Source organism: Elephantulus edwardii, unplaced genomic scaffold (assembly GCF_000299155.1).
Source record: "Elephantulus edwardii isolate Elephantulus edwardi_28Jun2011 unplaced genomic scaffold, EleEdw1.0 scaffold00260, whole genome shotgun sequence".
In the NCBI taxonomy this organism is placed as follows: domain Eukaryota; kingdom Metazoa; phylum Chordata; class Mammalia; order Macroscelidea; family Macroscelididae; genus Elephantulus; species Elephantulus edwardii.
Window position 1 is genome coordinate 550274 of NW_006400010.1, and position 20187 is coordinate 570460.

Below are 20187 nucleotides of genomic sequence, written 5' to 3' on the forward strand. Positions count from 1 at the left end.
AGTTTGAGTTCTTCGGCCTTAGCACAAGCTACATTGTAGTTGGGGTGTGTGTGTGGGGGGGGCAGGAGGTGGTAGAGGATTCAGAATCGTCGTTTCAACTGTTCACGATTCCATAGTTTCCCCCAAATGAACCAGAACTCACCCATTTTTCGAGTTAGTAAAACTCTCTGATTTTAGCCTGTAAAACTTTGATATATGGAGATGAGGGTTTTCGCTCTAACTTTGCTTTTTCACCCCCTCCCCCAATCCCTTGAGACCGAGCAGTTTCCGATACTTTCCCTCCATATTTCTACGATCTTTGACTCCTGAGAGCTCATCCCCTCCCAATCCTAGCGTGGCAAAGCTCCCCTCCCCCAGGCACTTGGGTTCCGCCTTCTCTCCGTTACCCTTCGGGACCCCACGATTTGGAGCTGGACTCTTCGAGCGGGTCTAGCGGGCTTGCAGACCCGCGGACGACGTGCCGGGGCTGAGTCCGGCCTTTGAGGGAGGGGCTGAGGCCGGGGCTTGTCCGGAGCCAGGCGGGCGGGGCCGGGAAGGGGAGGTGTAGGGGGCCGGACGGGGCGGAGCAGGCGGCATTTGCGGCCGGCGCCGGGGTGGAGAGTTGTACGCCGGTCCCTGGGCCTGAGCTCGGGCTTGGGCTCCGGTGCCTGCGATGTCTCAAGATGGCGGAGCTGGGCGAATTAAAGGTACCGGCCCCCTCCCCCATCCCCTTCTGGACCGACCCGGCGGTTCGCCGTGTCCGGGTAGCGATCGACATTGGGTGCTGGGGCTTGGGTGGCGGCCGAAGACGTGGCGAGGAATGGCTGTAGCGCTGCTGGGGATAGGGGAAAAGAGACTGTGGGCTGTGAGGGGCTGCGGTGGGACTCGGGGGCGGGGCTGAAGGGGATTGCAGCTGTTGGGGGCTGAGGCGCAGGGGGCGGGGACCTGGGTAGAAGGCGGCTTTGGTTGTGGGGGCAGTTGTAGGGGTCGGGCAACGAGGGAAAGCTGCTTCAGAGGCATAGTGGGAGCGTGGATCAAGGCCAAGAGATGTGACAGCAGGAGGCAGAGGTGGGGATGGGACTGGGGAGTAGCAGAGGGTCCTTGGGGGAATGCTGTTCAATTGATAGAAGCAGCTTTGGGAATGATGTTGGGATTCCAGCCTTGGGAAATACCCAGTAGGCGGCTGAGCTCCAGGGGGCGGGGCTGTGTGTGTAGATAGATACCTTGAGGGGTGGGGCAAAGCATCCTGGAGGCTAGGCGGACCGCCCAGCCTAAGTGAGTGGGTGTCATTGGGCAGTGTGAAAACTATGGGATGGAAAGTAGGACCAGTTATAGGCACAAGCTTTGAAAAGATAAGACAAGACAGAAGAACTAGGCAGAGGAGGAGGGGAGAGTAGAAAGTTGTTACTAGAGTCCTCAAAAGGGACCAAAACAGATGGCCACCTATCCTAGGAAGGGAAGAATTCTGGAGGGCTAGCTAGGCTGACCTGTGGCTGAGTCTTCTAGAGATTCCTAGAAAGGAGTCCTTGAAGGCGAAAGCTCGTTGTCTCTCTCACCACCACATAAAGTCTGAGGGAAACTTCATCGGAGGAGAGCTCAGTGGGCCCATATCTCTGGTTCCAGACTTTATTTTGTCTTTGTGGAAGGAATCCACAGCCCTGGACCAGCTAGGGTCTAGTCCTTGGGCCACTATTCTCAGCTGCCATTGTAAAATCAGTTGCTGAGTTGATTCCTACTCATGGCAATCCCATGCATGCCAGAGGAGAGCCGTGCTCCCTGAAGTTTTCTCTGGCTGATTTTTGGGACGTAGGTTGTCAAGCATTCTTCTGAAGTAGTTCTGGATGAACTCAAGCCTCCAGCCAGCCTTTCAGTTAGTTGTCATATGCATTAACCATTTGTACCACTCTGGAAGTTTGCAATTCTCTACCATAGATCTGGATTCAGATGAGTGATGGAAACAGAATTCTCTGTTTTCTCGGTGCAGGAAAGACATGAGCTCCAGGCAGGTAGAATAAACAGGCTTACAGGCAGGATATTTCTCTTTCCCTTTGATTTTGGTCATGTTTTCTTCCCAGGAAACTTGGAGTAAGAGAGGGATGGTTACACAACTAACATATACAAAGCATTTAGGGGGAGTCAGGAGTATTGAAGCCTGAACTGGAAACTCTGTCTGTGAAGGCTTCAGAGGCTTGGAGCAAGTAGCTGAGGTGGATTGAAGTAGTTGGGAGTGGTGGACTGTGGCTCACAATTCTCTATAGTAACCTGTCCTCTTCATTTCCGCATAGGGCTGTCTGTTCTGAATCCTTTCTTCTCTCTCTCCATTCCCCTGCTTCTTATCTTCCTGGGATGCTGGGATGGAGCCTGTGAAAAAGCAGGAGAGGAGATAAGGCATGTAAAGGACAATGCAAGCTGAAAGGGCTGGAGGAAAAGACAGTACTGGATTCTGCTGGCATGTCTGACTGAGGATGACTTGTTATCGTTTTCCAGCTGTGATCAACTTCTAGATATAAGAAGGGCTGCTCAAGTGGGAGATATGGGTGAAGCTGACCTGTTGTTGTTAGGTGCCATTGATTTAACTTCTGCTTCTAGTGACCCTGTGTACAAAGAGAACAAAACGCTGTCTGTTTCTTCACCAATCTCACAATCTCTTCTGTGCTTCCAGGGGTCATTGTTGTAGTCAGTAAGTCAGTCCATTTACTTGAGGGTCTTCTTCTCTTTTTTTTTTTTTTGTTGGCTCTCTACTTTTTAAAGCATGATAGCCTTTTCCAAGGACTGGCCCTTCCTAACAATATGCCAAATACGGGAGATGACATTTCACTGTCCTTGTCTCCAAGGAGCACCCTGGCTGCAACTTTTCCAGGATGTATTTCTTTGTCCTTTTGGCAGTCCATGGGATGTTCATCACTCTTCTCCAGCACCATAACTCAAAATCCGTCATCTTCTTCTGACATCCTGGATTATTGTCCAACTTCCAGCAGCATAGCAAGTAATTGAAAAGATTATGGAACTGACATCATTGCTCTTCAGCACTTTGGATAGATCCTTGGCGGCACACTTTCTCAAAGCAATGTCTTTTGATTTCCTGCTTGTTGGTGCCAAGGGTATTGATAATGGATCCATCCAAGATGAAATCATTGATAGTTTCTATCTCTTTTTCCATCTATCATGATGTTGCCTCCTGGTCCAGAGGTAAGGTTTTTGTTTTCTTGATGTTGAGATATAACCCATATTGAAGGCTGCAGTCCTTGATCTTCTGCAACAAGCACTTCAAATTCTCCTCACTGGGATCAAGCAAGGCTGTTCTGTCTGCAGCATACATATTGTTGATGAGTCTTCCTCTGATCCCGAGGACACATTCTTCTTCATATAGCCCAGCTTCCCGAGGACACATTCTTCTTCATATAGCCCAGCTTCCCGAGGACACATTCTTCTTCATATAGCCCAGCTTCTTGAGTGATTTGTTCTGCATACACATTGAATAAGTATGGAAAAAAGGATAGAGCCATGATGCACACTTTCCCTAATTTTAAACCATGCAGTATTCCCTTGTTCTATTTGGACAACAGCTTTTTGGTCTAGGCATAGGTTTCGCATGAACACAAGTGTTTTGAGATTCCCATTCTTATTGTCAGCCACAATAAGAGTTTTGAACATAACATGAACTGCTAAGAGAACTAACAGGTCAGTCCTGGAGAGGGTGAAACCAAGATCCTCCTGTAGAGGCAAAGATTTTTTTTTTATAATTTTAATGAGCATTTACAGAGATTTTGGATTTCCAGTCATTCATTGCTGCACTTCTGTCCCCACCCAGCCCTCCCCCCTCCCCAGTTCGCTCCTCTCTTTCAAAAGAAAAAGAAACACTCCCTCCCTGGTACACAATCCCCCCGCACCCCTCCCACCGCCCCAAGTACATTCCACTATGCAACCTTAATTGTGGACTCTTGTGATAACCATAATACCCTATCATACATCGCTTTTAAATTATTCACTCCCTCATCTGTTTCAGTGCAATATACACAATTTATCCAGTTTTTCTCAGTCTTACCCCAACCCTGATATCAGTCCCATTTTACAACAGTGGCACCATGCAATATTTGTCCTTTTGCGACTGAGATATTTCATTCAGCATAATGTCCTCCAGGGTCACCCATTTTGAATAATATTGCATGAGTTCCTTGTTTTTCAATGCAGCGTAATATTCCATTGTGTGAATATACCACAGCTTCTCTATCCATTTGTTTGTTGATGGGCACCTGGGTTGTTTCCAACTCCTTGCTATTGTGAACAGAGCTGCGATAAACATGGGTGTGCATATATCTGCTTGGATGTCAGTTATGGTCTCTTTGGGATATATTCCCAGTAGTGGAATTTCTGGGTCAAATGGTATTTCTATTTGCAACTTTTTGAGAAAGCGCCATACCGCCTTCCACAGTGGTTGCACCATAGAGGCAAAGATTTTGAGACTTCGCTTCACATACTTTGAACATGTAGCCAGGAAGGACCAGTCTTTGGAAAAGGTTATCATGCTTGGAATGGCTGAGGGACAGCACAGGAAAGGAAGACCCAGGATGAGATGGATTGACATAAAACCTAGGGTAATGAGGGCAGGTGTGTCAGAGACAATGAGATTGGCTCAGGATAGAGCAGGATTCAGACCTATTTTACATAGGGTTACTATGAGTTGTAGTGGACTTGAGGGCACATAACAACAACAATAATAACACCACTGTCAGTCACATAATTTGTTATGATCCACACAGTCAAATGCCTTTGTGTAGTCAAAAAATAGCCAATCTTCTGATATTCTATTACATGTGATATTAATGTTATTTGATAATTTCCATATTTTGTTGGATCACCTTTTTTGGGAATGAGAACAAATAGGGATCTCTCCCAATTAGTTGGTCCTCTAAATTTCCTGGTATAGGTTAGTGAGCCTGTTTAGGGATGTATCTGTTTGTTGAAACATATCAAAGAATAAATACCCCAGGAATTAAGGGATGACTTGATTCACCAAACAAGTCATCTTAGAGCTTCCTTATTCATTGTCTAACTTCTCCAGACTTGTGAAGCAATTGAAAATATGGCTTTTGCCAAGTGCACCTTAATCTTTAAACTGACATTTCTCCTTAGCAGTTTGGAGAAATCATTGACAGCACATTTTCCCAATGCAACATGTCTTCTAATTTCTTGACTGTTGATATTAACGGTGTTGGTTGTGGATCTAAGCAATCATTGACAACTTTAATTTTCTCTCCATCTATTATGATGTTACCTGTTGGCCCAATGGTGAGGATTTTTGTTTTCTTTTTTAATATATTTTAAATTTATTTTAATGAAAGTTTACAGAGACTTTGGATTTCAATTCATTCATTGTTGCACTTTTCTCCCTGCCCACCCAACCCCCCTCCCCCAATTCACTTTTCTTTTTGAAAAGTAAAATAAAAAATTCTTTCATTGTTATACAGTTCCTCCACCCAAGTCCACTGCACTATGCGACCTTCGTTCTGGACTCCTGTCATGACAATAATATCTAATCATATAGCCCTTTTAAATAAAAAACAGTGGTTAGATGCCAAGAAGTAGGTGGCAATTCCTTAACCATATGTGTGTTGTAAGGCCCGAGGGCCTCTTCCATCCTTGTTAAGGGGAGTGCTAACCTTCTCTCTCTTCATACAACGTGGATTTTTGTTTTCTTGACATTGAGATGTTATCCATCACTGCCAGAGAGGTGTGATCTTTGGGTTAGCAGTGCTATTCCTGACAGACCATGCCACCAGAGCTCCTGGAGATGGAATAGGCATGATGAAAAGATACAACCTTGATGCATACCTTTCCTGATTTTAAAACATGCAGTATGCGCTTGATTTGTTAGAATGACTGTTTCTTGGTCCATGGTTCCTTGTGAGCACAATTAAGTGTTTTGGAATTTCTATTATTCTCAATGTTATTTACAGGAGAAGGATTGGCAATCTCTTTCCATGTGATTTACTGCCTCTGAAAACCCACTGGAGCATCAGGTATGAGTCAGTTCTAGCTTGATGGCACAACAATGCTATCCATGATTTATTATAATCTATATAGTCAAATGCCTTTGCATAATCAATAAAACATAAATAAACATCTTTCAGGTATTGTCAACTTTCAGCCAAGATCCATCAGACAACAATGATATCCCTCTTTCTATGTCTTCCTTTGAGTCTTCTGGCCTTTCTTTTATGTATATACTGCTGTAGCTGTTTTTGAATGATCATCAGCAAGATTTTACTTCTGTGTGATATTAATTAATTGATAAATCCCCAGCTGTTAAGTTGGTTCCTACTCGTAGTGAGCCTTCATCTGATTTCCAGGGCTGTAAATCTTTATAGGAGAAGACTGCCCCTCTTTTTTATGGAGCAGTGGGTGAATATGAACCATTGACCTTGCAATTAGCAGCTCAACATATTATGCATTATACCCACAGGGTCATTGGTATTAATGACATAGAGTTTGATAATTTCTGAATTCTGTTGCATCACCTTTTTTTTTTAAATGGGCAGAAATGTAAAATGTTTCCATTTGGTTAGCCAGATAGCTATGTTTCAGATTTCTTGAGGAAGATGAATGAGCAAGGCCTGCATATGTTGTTTGTTGAACTTTATTTGGCATTCTTTGGATTCCAGGGAGATTGTTTTTGCCAGTGCTTCAGTACAGGCTGTACTTCTTCCTTCAGTACTATTGGTTGGTTCTTAATCATATGCTACTTCCTGAAATGGTGCAGTGTTGACCATTATTTTTTGTTATGGTGACTCTCTGTATTCTTTCCATCTTCTATTACTTCCTATATCGTTCAGTCTTTTGCCCATAGAACTCTTCAGGATTGCAACTCGATGCTTGAATTATTTCATCAGCTCTTTCAGCTTGAGAAATGCCAAGTATACTTACTCTTCCTTTTGGTTTCTCTAAGTCTAGGTATTTGCACATTTTGTATAATACTTTGCTTTGTTGTCTTTGACATCTCCTGTTTAGGTTTCTCACTTTATCATTTCTTCCTTTCACTTTAGCATTTCTATGTCCAAGTGCCAGTTTCAAAGTCTGTTTTGACATCCATTTTTGTCTTCTTTCTCTCCTATCTTTTTTTTTTAAGATTTTAATGCAAGTTTATAGAGAACTTGGATTTCCGTTCATTCATTGTTGCACATTTTCCTCCCTGCCCTCCAGTTCACTTTTCTCTTTGGAAGAAAAATTCTTTCATTTTTATACAGTCGTCCCCCACCCCCCAGCCCCTCAGGTCCACTTTACTATGTAGCTCTTATTCTGGCCTCTTGTCATACCAGTAATAACTAATCATAAATCATATATTCCTTCTGTACAGTTCTCTCCCACATCTGTTTCAATGTTGTGCACATTATTTATCCCCTCTTTTCTTATCCCCAACCCCCATGTAAATCCTGTTTTATAACAGTGGCATTATGCAGTATTTGTCCTTTTGTGGCTGTAATATTTCACTCAGCATAATGTTCTCCATGGTCACCCATTTTGTATTACATTTCATGAGTTCTTTGTTTCTCAGTGCTGCATCATATTCTGTTGTGTGATTATACCACAGCTTCTCTATCCATTCGTTTGTTGATGGGCATTCCTGTCTTTTGAATAACGTTTAGCTTTTTTTTTCATGTATGATATCTTTGATGTTGTTTGGTCTTTGGTCAGTAGTGTTTGATACATAAAATAGAGTCTTGAGATAGTCTCTAAATTTAGCTGGAATATTTTCAAGGTTTTATTTTGGTTCTCATGGACTTATTTTCTTCAACTTCAGTTTTAATTTCCATGAGATTAATTGGTAGTCTGTTCCACATTTGGTCCCTGGCCTTGTTCTGATTGGTGATAATGAGCCTTTTTACTATTTCCACAAATTTCTTTTCTGTGTCTCATATCAGGGAAAATCATTGGTCATATAAAATTCTGTCATGTGGTCCCCATCCTCATTTCTATTGCTTAGTTTATATTTTCTGAAAAAAATCAAAACAAGTCCATAAGAACCAAAATATAAGTCTATCCTACCAGAATTGAAAAACCCTCTCAAGAATAGGTTTGAAGCAATGAAACTAATGATCAAAGACCACATGAGTTGTGGGATGGCATCAAGAATATCATCCATGAAGAAAGCAAAAGGTCATTACAAAGACAGGGGAGAAAGAAAAGACCAAAAAGGCTGTAAGAAGAGATTCTGGGGCAGGGGAAAGAAGGACTCTGGAAAGTTCCCTAGAATGTCAAGAAGAAAAAAAAAAGAGAGAGAGAAGAAATGCCATAGTAAAATACACAAACAGAAGATTTCAAAAAGTAACTTGAGAAGCAAAATATTATAATAAAATGTGCAATATGATGGAGTTAGAAAATAAAAAGAGTAGAACTTGATTAGCATTTCTCAAGCTGAAAAAACTGAAAAACAAATTTAAGCCTCAATTCATTCAGTATTTAGATGCTATGGGCAGAATCTTCAATGATCTAGGAAGCATCAAAAGAAGATGGGGGAAAAAGGAAAAAGAAGATGGAAGGAATAGTCACTATACCAAAAAGAACTGGCTAACACAGAACCATTTTTTAGGAAGAAGCATATGATCAAGAATCAATGGTAATTAAAGAAGTTCAAGCTGCACTTAAGCCATTAGCAAAAAATAAGGCCTTAGGAATTGATGGAATACCAGTTGATATGTTTTAACAAACAGATGTAACTCTGTACGTAGTCACCATTCTTTATCAAGAAATTTGGAAGACAGCTATCTGGCCAACTGACTGGAAGAGATCTATATTTTTTCCCATGCCCTAAAAAGGTAACCCATCAAAATATGGAAATGATTGTTCGAACCCACCAGATGCTTCTCTGGAGAAGGAGGGGCAATCTCCTGTGCCAGTCGGATCTGACTTGATGGTACACAACAAGAAAAAAAATGTGCAAACTACCGAGCGATGTCATTAATATCACATGTAAGTGAAATCTTGCTAAGTTTATTTAAAAATGACTAGAACACTATATCAACAAAGAACTGTCAGAAACTCAGTTTGGATTTAGAAGAGGCGGTGGCACCAGGGATATCATTGCAGATGTCAGATGGATCTTGGTGGAAAGACTAATGGAAGGAGGACTATGTGTGTTTTATTGACTGAGCATAGGCATTTATATGAATTATTACAAATTATGGCTAACATTGAGAAGAATTGGAATCCCAAAATACTTAATTGTGCTCATGTGAAACCTATATCTAGACCAAAGAGCTGTTGTCCAAACAGAACCAGGGTCCACTACATGGTTTAAAATAAAGAAAGGTGGGTGTCAAGGCTGTATCCTTTCTCCATACTTATTCGTTCTGTATGCTGAGCAGATCATTCAAGAAGCTGAACTTTATGAAGAAGAATGTGGCATAAGGACTGGATGAGGACTCATCAACAACTTGCATTAATGCAGATGACAAACTTGCTGAAAGTGAAGAGGACTTCAAATGTTTGCTGCAGAAAATCAAAGACAACAACCTTTAATATGGGTCATATCTCAACATCAAGAAAACAGAAATCCTCACCTCTGGGCCAATAGATAATATCATGATAGATGGAGAGAAGATTGAAATTGTCAATGATTTAATCTTACTTGAATCCATAATCAACATCCTTGGTATCATTAGTCAAGAAATCAAAAGATATGTTGCATTGGGAAAAATCTGTCAAAGACTTCTCTAGGGTGTTAGGAACAATGATGTCAGTTTAAAGCCCAAGATGCACCCGATTCAAGTGATACTCTTTTTAATGACTTGCTATACGTCTGGAAGTTGGAAAGTGAATAAGGACGACAGAAGAAGAATCAATGCCTTTGAGGTGTTGGAGAAGAGAACTGAATATCCCATGGACTGCCAGAAGAACAAAGAAATGTCTTGAGAAAAGTATGGCCAAGATGCATCTTAGAGGCAATGATGGCAATGCTTCGTCTCACATATTTTGGTTATGTTGTTGGGAGGATCTATTCCTTGGAAAGGGACGTCATGTTGGGAAAGTTAGAGCGGCAGCAAAAGGGAGGCAAACCCTTAAGGAGGTGTATTGACACTGTGTAGCAATGGGCTCAAGTATATCAAAGATGATGAGGATGGCACAGGATAAGGCAAAGATTAGACCCATTAATTATAATCTCTGTGAGTTGTTGTCAACTTGAGAGCACCATAGCAACAACAATATCAAAGCTTGTTCCCAACTTTTGCATTCTACTCATCAGTTGTTATCAATGTATTCTGATGGCATGTTTGATTGATTTCAGACTGCCCAACTTGGTGTTGTTATGTCCTATTGCATCAAAACCAACTCATAGGGGGTGCTCTGGTGGCCTAGTGGCAAAGAAACTGCACTCCAGTCCCAAAGGCATGGGGTTCAAATCCACCAGCTGCTCTGCTGGAAAAGTAGGGGCAATCTCCTCCTCCTGTTGTTGTTGTTATGTGCTGTCGAATTGCTTGTGACTCATAGCGACCCTATGTACAACAGCCCTAAACTCTGCTCTGTCCTGTGCCAATCTCACTGTCTCTGACACTCCCATCCCAATTACCCCTGTCACTGAATCAATCCATCTCATAGAGGGCCTTCCTCTCCTTCGCTGTCCCTTCACCCTCCCAAGCATGATGTCCTTCTCCAAGGACCAGTCTCTCTTCACAACATGTCCGAAGTATTTTAGATGGAGCCTCAGAATCCTTGCCTCCAAGTAGCCGCCCGACTTAACCCTTTCCAGGATGAATCTGCTTGTTTTCCTAGCAGTCCATGGTACCCTCAATACTCTTCTCCAGCACCACAGCTCAAAGGCATCAATTCTCCTTCTATCCTCCTTGGTCATTGTCCAACTCTCTGATGCATAACAGGTGATTGCAAAGACCATGGCCTGTATCAGACACACCTTAGTCTCCAGAGAGACACCATTGCTCTACAGTACTTTGGAGAGGTCCCTAACAGCAGACTTTCCCATGGCAATGCGCCTTTTAATTTCCTGGCTACTGGTGCCAAGAGTGTTGACTGTGGAGCCAAGCAAACTAAAGCTTTGAACAACCTATCTCCTCCTGTACCACTTGAATTCAGTTTGATGGTACACAACACGAAAAGAAAATATTAAAACAAACAAACCAAAAAAAACCCAAAACTGACTCATAGCTGACCCTGTGGAGCTGACCCTGTGGTGGGTTTTCAGAGACAGTAATAGGCATGAGAGGAGATTGCCTTTCTTTCTCCCATGGAGCAGCTGGTGGATTCAGATCTCCTGGCTTTGGCTTGGCAGCGGAGCTCCTTACCACTAGGTTATCCTCAGTTGCTTATCTTTTGCTTTACTAGTTACTGTGTAAATATGCATAATATTCATATTAGCAGATTGACCTGAGGGTTATTAAAATGGGACTAAGGTGTCCTCTGTCCAGTTAGGTGTGTCCTCTGCCAGTAACTAGCCTGCTAGGATGTGGGCGCTGCCCTCCCGGTAGCTCAGCCTCAGTGCTCTTGGCAGTGATTTCAAGTTTTTGTTCTTTTCTGCAGCACATGGTGATGAGTTTCCGAGTATCTGAGCTCCAGGTGCTTCTCGGCTTTGCTGGCCGAAACAAGAGTGGACGGAAGCACGAACTCCTGGCCAAGGCCCTGCACCTCCTCAAATCCAGCTGTGCTCCCAGCGTCCAGATGAAGATCAAAGAGCTCTACCGTCGGCGCTTTCCCCGGAAGACCCTGGGGTCCTCTGAGCTCTCCCTCATCTCTCTGCCTCCGGGCACCCCTCCTGTAGGCTCCCCTGGCCCTCTAGCCCCGATTCCTCCAGCCCTTTTGGCCCCTGGCACTGTGCTGGGCCCTAAACGTGAGGTGGACATACACCCTTCTCTGCCCCAGCCTGTGCACCCAGATGTCACCATGAAACCATTGCCCTTCTATGAAGTCTACGGGGAGCTCATCCGGCCCACCACCCTCGGTATGCCTCTCCATGGTCCCTCAGTTTTCCTGGACTCCATGCCTCTTCCCCACACCTTTCTTGGACTTCAGCACTGTGAGATCAACACTTTGGGATTGGGGCAACTTCTATGGCTGTCTGTGCAGGGCCTTGGAAATAACATTCCTCCCTTTTGTGTACTCAGCGTCCACTTCCAGCCAGCGGTTTGAGGAAGCACACTTTACCTTTGCCCTCACACCCCAGCAGGTGCAGCAGATTCTCACATCCAGGTACTTCTGAAGTCTTCTCGCCTCATTTCTAAGCGGTTAGCCTCCCACTCTGCTCTCTGATTATCTTCTCTCCCCTGTTCTCCTTCCTGTCTGTCTTGCTACACTGCTTTGTCTCCTTCTCTTCAAGCATCTCTTCTTTATTCCTTGGACAGCTAACTTTCACTCTGAGGGCCACATACTGATCTCTCTCCTCCTTTCTCTCTGTAACAGAGAACTTCTGCCAGGAGCCAAATGTGATTATACCATACAGGTGCAGCTAAGGTGAGCTGGCTCTCTCTCCTTGCCCTGGTAGGTCCCCACTTGAGTTGGGAGTAAAGGCCTGACATACTACTACTCGGATATGCCCCTGCTCTATCGCTGCCCACCCGAGCCTTGGAATGCTTACTGGATATGAAGGGCTACAGATCTCTGTGACTGATTTTTCTGGGCTTGTAGGATTGCCTCCCACTCTTTGATCCTCTTCTATCTCTTGCCAGGTTCTGTCTCTGTGAGACCAGCTGCCCCCAGGAAGATTACTTTCCCCCCAACCTCTTTGTCAAGGTCAATGGGAAGCTGTGCCCCTTGCCGGTAAGTGCTCTTCCCTTGTCTGATGGTAGCTCTCTCCTCTCTTCAGTTGAGTCCTTTCTCCCCTTCAGCTCAATTCAACCAATGTTAACCAGGTACTTGTTATGCACTAAGCATTATGTTAGGTGCTAGGATTACCAAGATGAATGGATCATGGCCCCTGCTGTCACGGGGTCTGTGTGACAAACAAATCCATCAAAAGACATTCCTAGAAAAGAAAGGAAAAAAGATATGCCTAGCATAGAGTAGATACAGTGTTTATGAAGTAAATTAGAATAATCTACAGAATGCTTATTATAGGGCTTAATAAGGATTCTCTCAGAACCCAGAGGAAGGGCATTTGGTTCAACCTAAAAGTTCAGGGAAGACTTCTTAGAAAGGTTGACCCCATAAAGAAATGAAGTGTCCCTCTTTCTCTACCTCAGCGACAGAGTAAGTGGCTTCCTATTTCCTTGGTCAGTAAGCCTTCCTTTCTCTCCAAGGGTAAACTCCACACAGTCTTAGTGTCCTGGTTTTCAGAGTCACTGAGAAGGCCCCCTCACCCTTGGTCATTGAGTAGCTGGCCTTCCCTTTGAGAGTGAGTAATTCAAGACAGAATGTCTTGCCAGAGCAGAGCTCGGAGAACCCTTTCTGTGATGAATCCTTCCCTTTCCTAGGGCTACCTTCCCCCGACTAAGAACGGGGCTGAGCCCAAGAGGCCCAGTCGCCCCATCAACATTACACCGCTGGCTCGACTCTCAGCCACTGTTCCCAATACCATCGTGGTCAACTGGTCATCAGAATTTGGACGGGTGAGCGTGGCAAAGGCAGGGAGCCTGGAGAAGCCTGGGGGTGTTACAGGACAGGGAAGAGGGGTGGGGAGACATCTTCCTCTCTGAACTTTCTGCTTTATTACCCACTGTGTCAGACTTTTATGGGCCAAGGGAGTAGGGGTGTGAAAAGCAGAGGCTGATTGAATCCCCTCCCCATCACCTCCAAGTAGAATTACTCCTTGTCTGTGTACCTGGTGAGGCAGTTGACTGCAGGGACCCTTCTACAAAAACTCAGAGCAAAGGGCATCCGGAACCCAGACCACTCCCGGGCGCTGAGTAAGTAACTTCCTCTCCCTCCCTGCACTCTGATCTGAATGCAAGTCTTCTTGGCTCTCCAGCCTTCATAATCAAACCCATATCCATCTTGAGACAACGTTTTCCCTCTCACATGAGCCCTAACTCTAACCTGATCCCCCTTACCATTTTGTGGTCGAGAGATTGACACTTTTGCCTTCCCAATCATACAGATACTTTGTACTTCATAGTCCCTAACTCTGTCCTTGTAGACTGTTAGGATTCAGAGGGCCTTAAGGTTTATCTAAGCTAACCTTCACATGATGCTTCAGTTTTCTTTAGATCATCTCTGCCAAAGTGTCACCCCATTATGTACCTTCAGGGAAGAGCAAATCTCCCTTTTCATCCTACCTTCATAATCCAGATTCTCGACCCTCTTTTCTCCTAATGTGACACCCCATCAGGCTCCAAAGCACTCTCAGCCAGACCCATCTGATTCTGCCCTCACCAGCTGCTCACCTTCCTCTGTCATCTTGCTGATCCCATATCTCACTCTTATTTCAGTCAAGGAGAAACTGACTGCTGACCCAGACAGTGAGGTGGCTACCACAAGTCTGCGGGTGTCACTCATGTGCCCGGTGAGTCGGAGGGAAGAATGGCAGCATCTCTGGACTTGGTGAAGGTTGTTATGGACACTGGAGTAGGGTTTTCTGGGATGTAGAGACTCTAACTAGAAAACTCACCTTTCCTCAGCTAGGGAAGATGCGCCTGACTGTCCCCTGCCGTGCTCTTACCTGCGCCCACCTGCAGAGCTTCGATGCTGCCCTTTATCTACAGATGAATGAGAAGAAGCCAACGTGGACTTGTCCTGTTTGTGACAAGAAGGCTCCTTATGAATCTCTAATCATTGATGGGTGGGTCTCTTCTGCTCTTTTACCTAGAACAGCCACTAGGCTGCCTCTCACATGAACTCATCCATCTGTCTCCTGTCACCTCATTCTTTCTATCCCTTTTACCACTCTGTATATATATGTATAAGAAGCTCTGGTAGTGTAGTGTATAACACACAGGGCTGTAAACCAAAAAGTTAGCAGTTTGAATCCACCAGCTTCTCTGCTGCTGAAAGAGAAAATTTCATTTCCTCCGATCAATGTTTATGATCTCTGAGACTTGACAGAAGGTCATTATGAGTTGAATTTACCCCAGTGGCGGTGGGTTTGGGTTTCTGGGTTTTTTTAATATCTGTCTATGCCTATGGGGAGCTCTAGTGGGTTAATGGTAAGGAGTGCGCTGCCAACCCAAAGGCAAGCAGTTCGAATCCACCAGCTGCTCTTTGAGAGAAAGTTGGGCAGTCTCCTCCCATGTAATTTACAGCCTCTGAAAATTTGCTTGAAAATCAGCTATGGGTTTCCACTTGATATCACACAATAACATCTCTATACTGACATGGAATACTTACTACATACTAGACATTGTACTAAATACTTTACATGCCTTATGTCATAGAGTCCTTAACAAAAACTTTGTAAGATGCTGTTTTTACAGATGAGATGTTTTTACTATACTGAGGCATAGTGAGATTATTTTGCTTAAAGCTATACAGCAGGTCCTCTGGTGATGAATGTCTGACTTACAGAGAGCTCCTATTTGCCCTTTAATGCCATGTATATTTACTCTGCCTTTGAACCAGCTTCTACTGAGAAATCCCAAAAAAGAGCTGCTACACCTTTAGTTTGCTTGGCTCCACAGTCAACAGTCCTGGCACCAGCAGCCAGGAAATTAAAAGGCACATTGCCATGGGAAAGTCTGCTGTTAGGGACCTCTCCAAAGTACTGAAGAGCAATGGTGTCTCTCTGGAGACTAAGGTGTGTCTGATACAGGCCATGGTCTTCACAATCACTTGTTATGCATCAGAGAGTTGGACAATGACCAAGGAGGATAGAAGGAGAATTGATGCCTTTGAGCTGTGGTGCTGGGAGAAGAGTATTGAGAATACCATGGACTGCTAGGAAAACAAACAGATTTGTCCTGGAAAGAGTTAAACCAGGTGGCTCCTTGGAGGCAAGGATTCTGAGGCTCCGTCTAACATACTTTGGACATGTTGTGAGGAGAGACCGGTCCTTAGAAAGGGACATCATGCTTGGGAGGGTGGAGGGACAGCGCAGGAGAGGAAGGCCCTCTATGAGGTGGATTGATTCAGTGACTGGGGTAATTGGGATGGGAGTGTCAGAGACAGTGTGATTGGCACAGGACAGAGCGGAGTTTAGGGCTGTTGTACATAGGGTCGCTATGAGTCGCAAGCAACTCGATGGCACATAACAACAACAACAACAATTTTGTGTAATTGATTGCAACTCAGAGTGACCCTATAGGATAGAGTAGAATCACCCTCTAAAGTTTTCAAGGCTGTAGGTATTTATGGACACCGTTGTTGTGTACTGAGTTGGAACCAACCCACAGCTGACCCTCCAGCAGGTTTTCAGAGGCAGTTAATCACATGGGAGGAGATTGCCCATCCTTCTCACTTGGAGCAGCTAGTGCATTTGAACCATGTGTCTTTGGGATTGTAGTGCAGCTTCTTGCCACTAGAGCTCTGGAAACAGACTAGACATCTTTTTCCTGTGAAATAATTAGTGGATCTGAACCTCTGGCCTTTTTGTTAGCAGCTAAGTGCTTTAACCATCACACCACCAGGACACCTTACACCAACCCCTTCTTGTAACAACCTCTTTATAACATTCACCTTCATCTGCTGTGTATATAGCTGTTAAATCATTGAAAAGGCTTTGAGGCTTTTCTTGCATTAATTAAAAAAAAAAAACACCAAAAACCAAGCCCACTGCCACCATTTGATTTTTTTTTTTAATTTTATTCGTTTTTTCTTGTTTGTACAGTCAAACCCGATACCACTGGTATAGGAGATTACCCTTCCTTCTCCAGCAGAGCAGCTGGTGTATTTGAGTCACGCACCTTCAGGATTACAGTGCAGCTTCTTGCCACTAGGCCACCCGAGCTCCCTGTTTGATTTAATTCACAGTGACTGTCCATCAGGTTTCTGAGGCTGTAAATTATTGTGGGAGGAGACTGCCTCATCTTCCTCCAGAGGAACCACTGGTGGATTTGAATGCTGACTTTTAGGCTAGCAGCACAACATGTAACACTATACCACCAGGCCTCCTTTTCCTTAAAAGGAGCATTAAAGCAAGGCTAAATAAGAACCTTATTCAACCTATTGTGATGTACCTACAAATTATTTTTTTTTTTTTTCTGGCACATAACAACAACAACAAATGATTGTGAGGGTTTGGTTTTGTTTGGCTTTTTTCCCCCTTACCTACAAATTCTTAAAGACCCAGGGATAGATCTCATTTGTAACCCAGAGACTTGCCTCTATTGTAAATAAGTGGTAGAGCCAGGATTTGGAAATGTTAAACTGTATTTTGTCTGTAACAGCTTTCCAGCCTCTCACAGCAATAAAGTGCTTTTGAGAGACTGGGTATGCTAGTCCCAACCCTTTCTAGAGTCTACATATGCTTCTTGTTTTCAGGACCTTTTTAAGATGGTTTTATGAAGTTTTTTAAAATCTCTGACCCTCTGTCTTTCTCTTGGTAACACACATAATAGGCATTCAGAATGCACGTATGTTTAAACCTGGCATTTAGACTTTGCAAAGCTCTATTACATACTTTGATTATAGCAACTCAGGTCAATATAAGATATATCCCTCTTTGACAATGAGGAAGCCTGAGGTACAGGAAGGTGAGTGGTGGAACACTATGCCTGCTGTTCCAGCCATCTCCTCGCCCCATGAATTCCTATCCTCCTCTCCCCCAGTTTATTCATGGAGATTCTTAATTCCTGCTCTGATTGTGATGAGATCCAGTTCATGGAAGATGGATCGTGGTGCCCAATGAAACCTAAGAAGGAGGCATCTGAGGTTTGCCCCCCACCAGGGTATGGGCTGGATGGTGAGTGACACCCTGTCCTCCAGCTGAGCTAAATACTAGACGGCCTCTTCGCTGAGACAGTCTTCTCACTACCCGCAGGCCTCCAGTACAGTCCTGTCCAAGAAGGAAATCCATCAGAGAATAAGAAGAAGGTTGAAGTTATTGACCTGACATTAGAGAGCTCTTCAGATGAAGAGGACCTGCCCCCCACCAAGAAGCACTGTCCTGTCACCTCAGCCAACATTCCAGCCCTGCCTGGAAGCAAAGGGTACAAGGAGATGGGCTTTGTGTACAGCAAAAGGAATAGGGGAAGAAGTAGGGGTGCTTTCTGGTCACTGGGCAAACCCTAGGGGCAAGAGAATGGGGAAAGGGCACGGACAGGACCTGGAAGGAGATTGAGCTGGGTGAGGGCATCTGTGGTTTGCCAGTTGCTTCATCTTCTCTCCCTTCAGAGTTCTGACTTCTGGCCACCAGCCATCCTCAGTGCTGCGGAGCCCCACAATGGGCACGTTGGGGGCAGACTTCCTGTCTGCTCTCCCACTACATGAATACCCACCTGGCTTTTCACTGGGGGCTGACATCCAAGGTATGACAGTAGTCACAAGGTGGGGCCCTGAACTGTTATGCCTCTCCCAGAAACCATCAGAACCCTGTTCCTTTTCAAAGCCACCCAGTGCTCCACAAAGGGCCCACAATTTAAAGAATTTCTCTTTTTTGGCAGTGGAAGGGCCATACAGGAGACTAATTGTGATATTTCTTTTCCTGCTAGGTTTAGATTTATTTTCTTTCCTTCAGACTGAGAGTCAGGTGAGTGATCCGTTTTCCTTCTGTGAAGATCTTAATTCTCTGAAGCTTTCTAGGTACTGATGGGCTGTCATATTTCCCCCAAGCACCTGAATTGGCATTTCTGAGAGGAAGGGAGGAGTGGGGGCAGGCAGCTTATGTCTCTCCTGGGCCGCACGTCCTCACATTGCTACTCATGTCTGCCTAGATCTGCTGGTTTCTGGTCTACCCCAACCTGCTCACTCAACACCATGCTTATTCCCTCTGGACATTCCACACATTTCAAATGCCCACAAGGCCAGGGACCTAGTGTAAGCTGTATTGGGACAGGAAAGCCAAAGGATGGGGTATAGAGAAGTAGGGGAATGGGCCAAAGAGAGGCTTTTCTCTTTTCTGAGAAAGTATGTGTGATCCACAGAAGTTGATGTACACATATTGTTTCTGAGCTAAGTGGTGGGGAGGTGAGTGAAGTCAGGATAAAATCTTAACCCGTGCCCTTGATTCCTCTCAGCATTATGGTCCTTCTGTCATCACCTCGATAGAGGAGCAGGATGCGATTGGCCACTTCTTCCAGTACCGGGGACCCCCTTCACACTTCCTGGGCCCATTGGCCCCACTGGGGAGCTCCCACCGCAGCTCCCCTCCAGCACCCCCTCCGGGCCGTGTCAGCAGTATTGTGGCCCCTGGGGGGACTCTGCGGGAGGGACATGGAGGAACCCTGCCTTCGGGCCCCTCCTTGACAGGCTGTCGGCCAGACATCATTTCCCTGGACTGAATCTCCTGGATTGTGGACCCTGTACCGCCCCCCAACACTGAGCAAGCATGAAGTGGAGTCCAGATTCCTGGCCAGTCTGTTGCCACTCTCACCCCTTGGGGGACTTTGGCCAAAGGCCAGACAGACCTTCATGGATGCCTGACTTTTTCTCTCATCTCTGCCTGACAAGGCCAGCACCCAAAGGGTTAATATCAACCTCTTTTTAAGGACATATGGGGTCTATTTTTGGAAATGCTCTTTCAATGATTGCACATTCCTTTGGGTATATTAACCTAGGCAGTGGCAGACAAATGATGGGAATTGAGTTGGGGGAAGGGCTGAATCAGCCTTAATATTCTTAGAGCCTTGTGAGCAGGGGGTCCTTCTCTGTCCCCTGGATGTCCTGTCCTCCCATCCCTCAAACCCATGGCTCTATTCCTTCCCCACATCCATTGTCTTTACACCCATTCCGTTGTCTCAGACAAATGGTGAAAATGAGACGGACACATGGACCGAGAACTCTATTTTGGGTTGCAAATTTTTTGGTGTACATAAACAAGAAAAACCAAATACTCCAAAGATGACTTTCCCTGCCTCCCACTTCCCAGTATGACTGAGAAGGCGAGGCCTTAGCCCTGGCCCCGAGGAGTCTGGGATTCGTGCCTGGCCTCTTGCCTGGATCTTTCTCTATTTATATATTTAATTCACAATGCTGACCAGCTCCGGGCTGAAACTTCCAGAGGCCTGTGGTTGGTTTGTTCTGCACCTTTTCTGGGAGGTAGGAGGACCCTTGTGACCTTCCTTCTCAATCTTTTTTAGGGTCCTCCAGGACCTAGAACTTATGTTGTAATTTTTCCTTTTTATTCCCAAAGTTGTAGCAAAGTTCTCACCCCTAATAAAGGTTGTGAATGTTCTGTTG

The 20187-nt window shown here is 44.8% G+C and overlaps 1 protein-coding gene across 1 annotated transcript; it reads left to right on the top strand.

The window, feature by feature from the left end:
• The first annotated feature begins 577 nt into the window (after positions 1-577).
• On the top strand, positions 578-20182 carry PIAS3 (protein inhibitor of activated STAT, 3). Its single transcript, XM_006899518.1, has 14 exons — positions 578-686; positions 11509-11926; positions 12090-12174; positions 12385-12435; positions 12651-12741; positions 13395-13529; positions 13721-13826; positions 14349-14422; positions 14538-14698; positions 17619-17752; positions 17831-17999; positions 18184-18317; positions 18501-18538; positions 19026-20182. Exons 1-14 carry the CDS (start codon positions 663-665, stop codon positions 19287-19289), a joined length of 1884 nt encoding a protein of 627 aa, XP_006899580.1. The 5' UTR covers positions 578-662; the 3' UTR covers positions 19290-20182.
• The last annotated feature ends 5 nt before the right edge of the window (positions 20183-20187 follow it).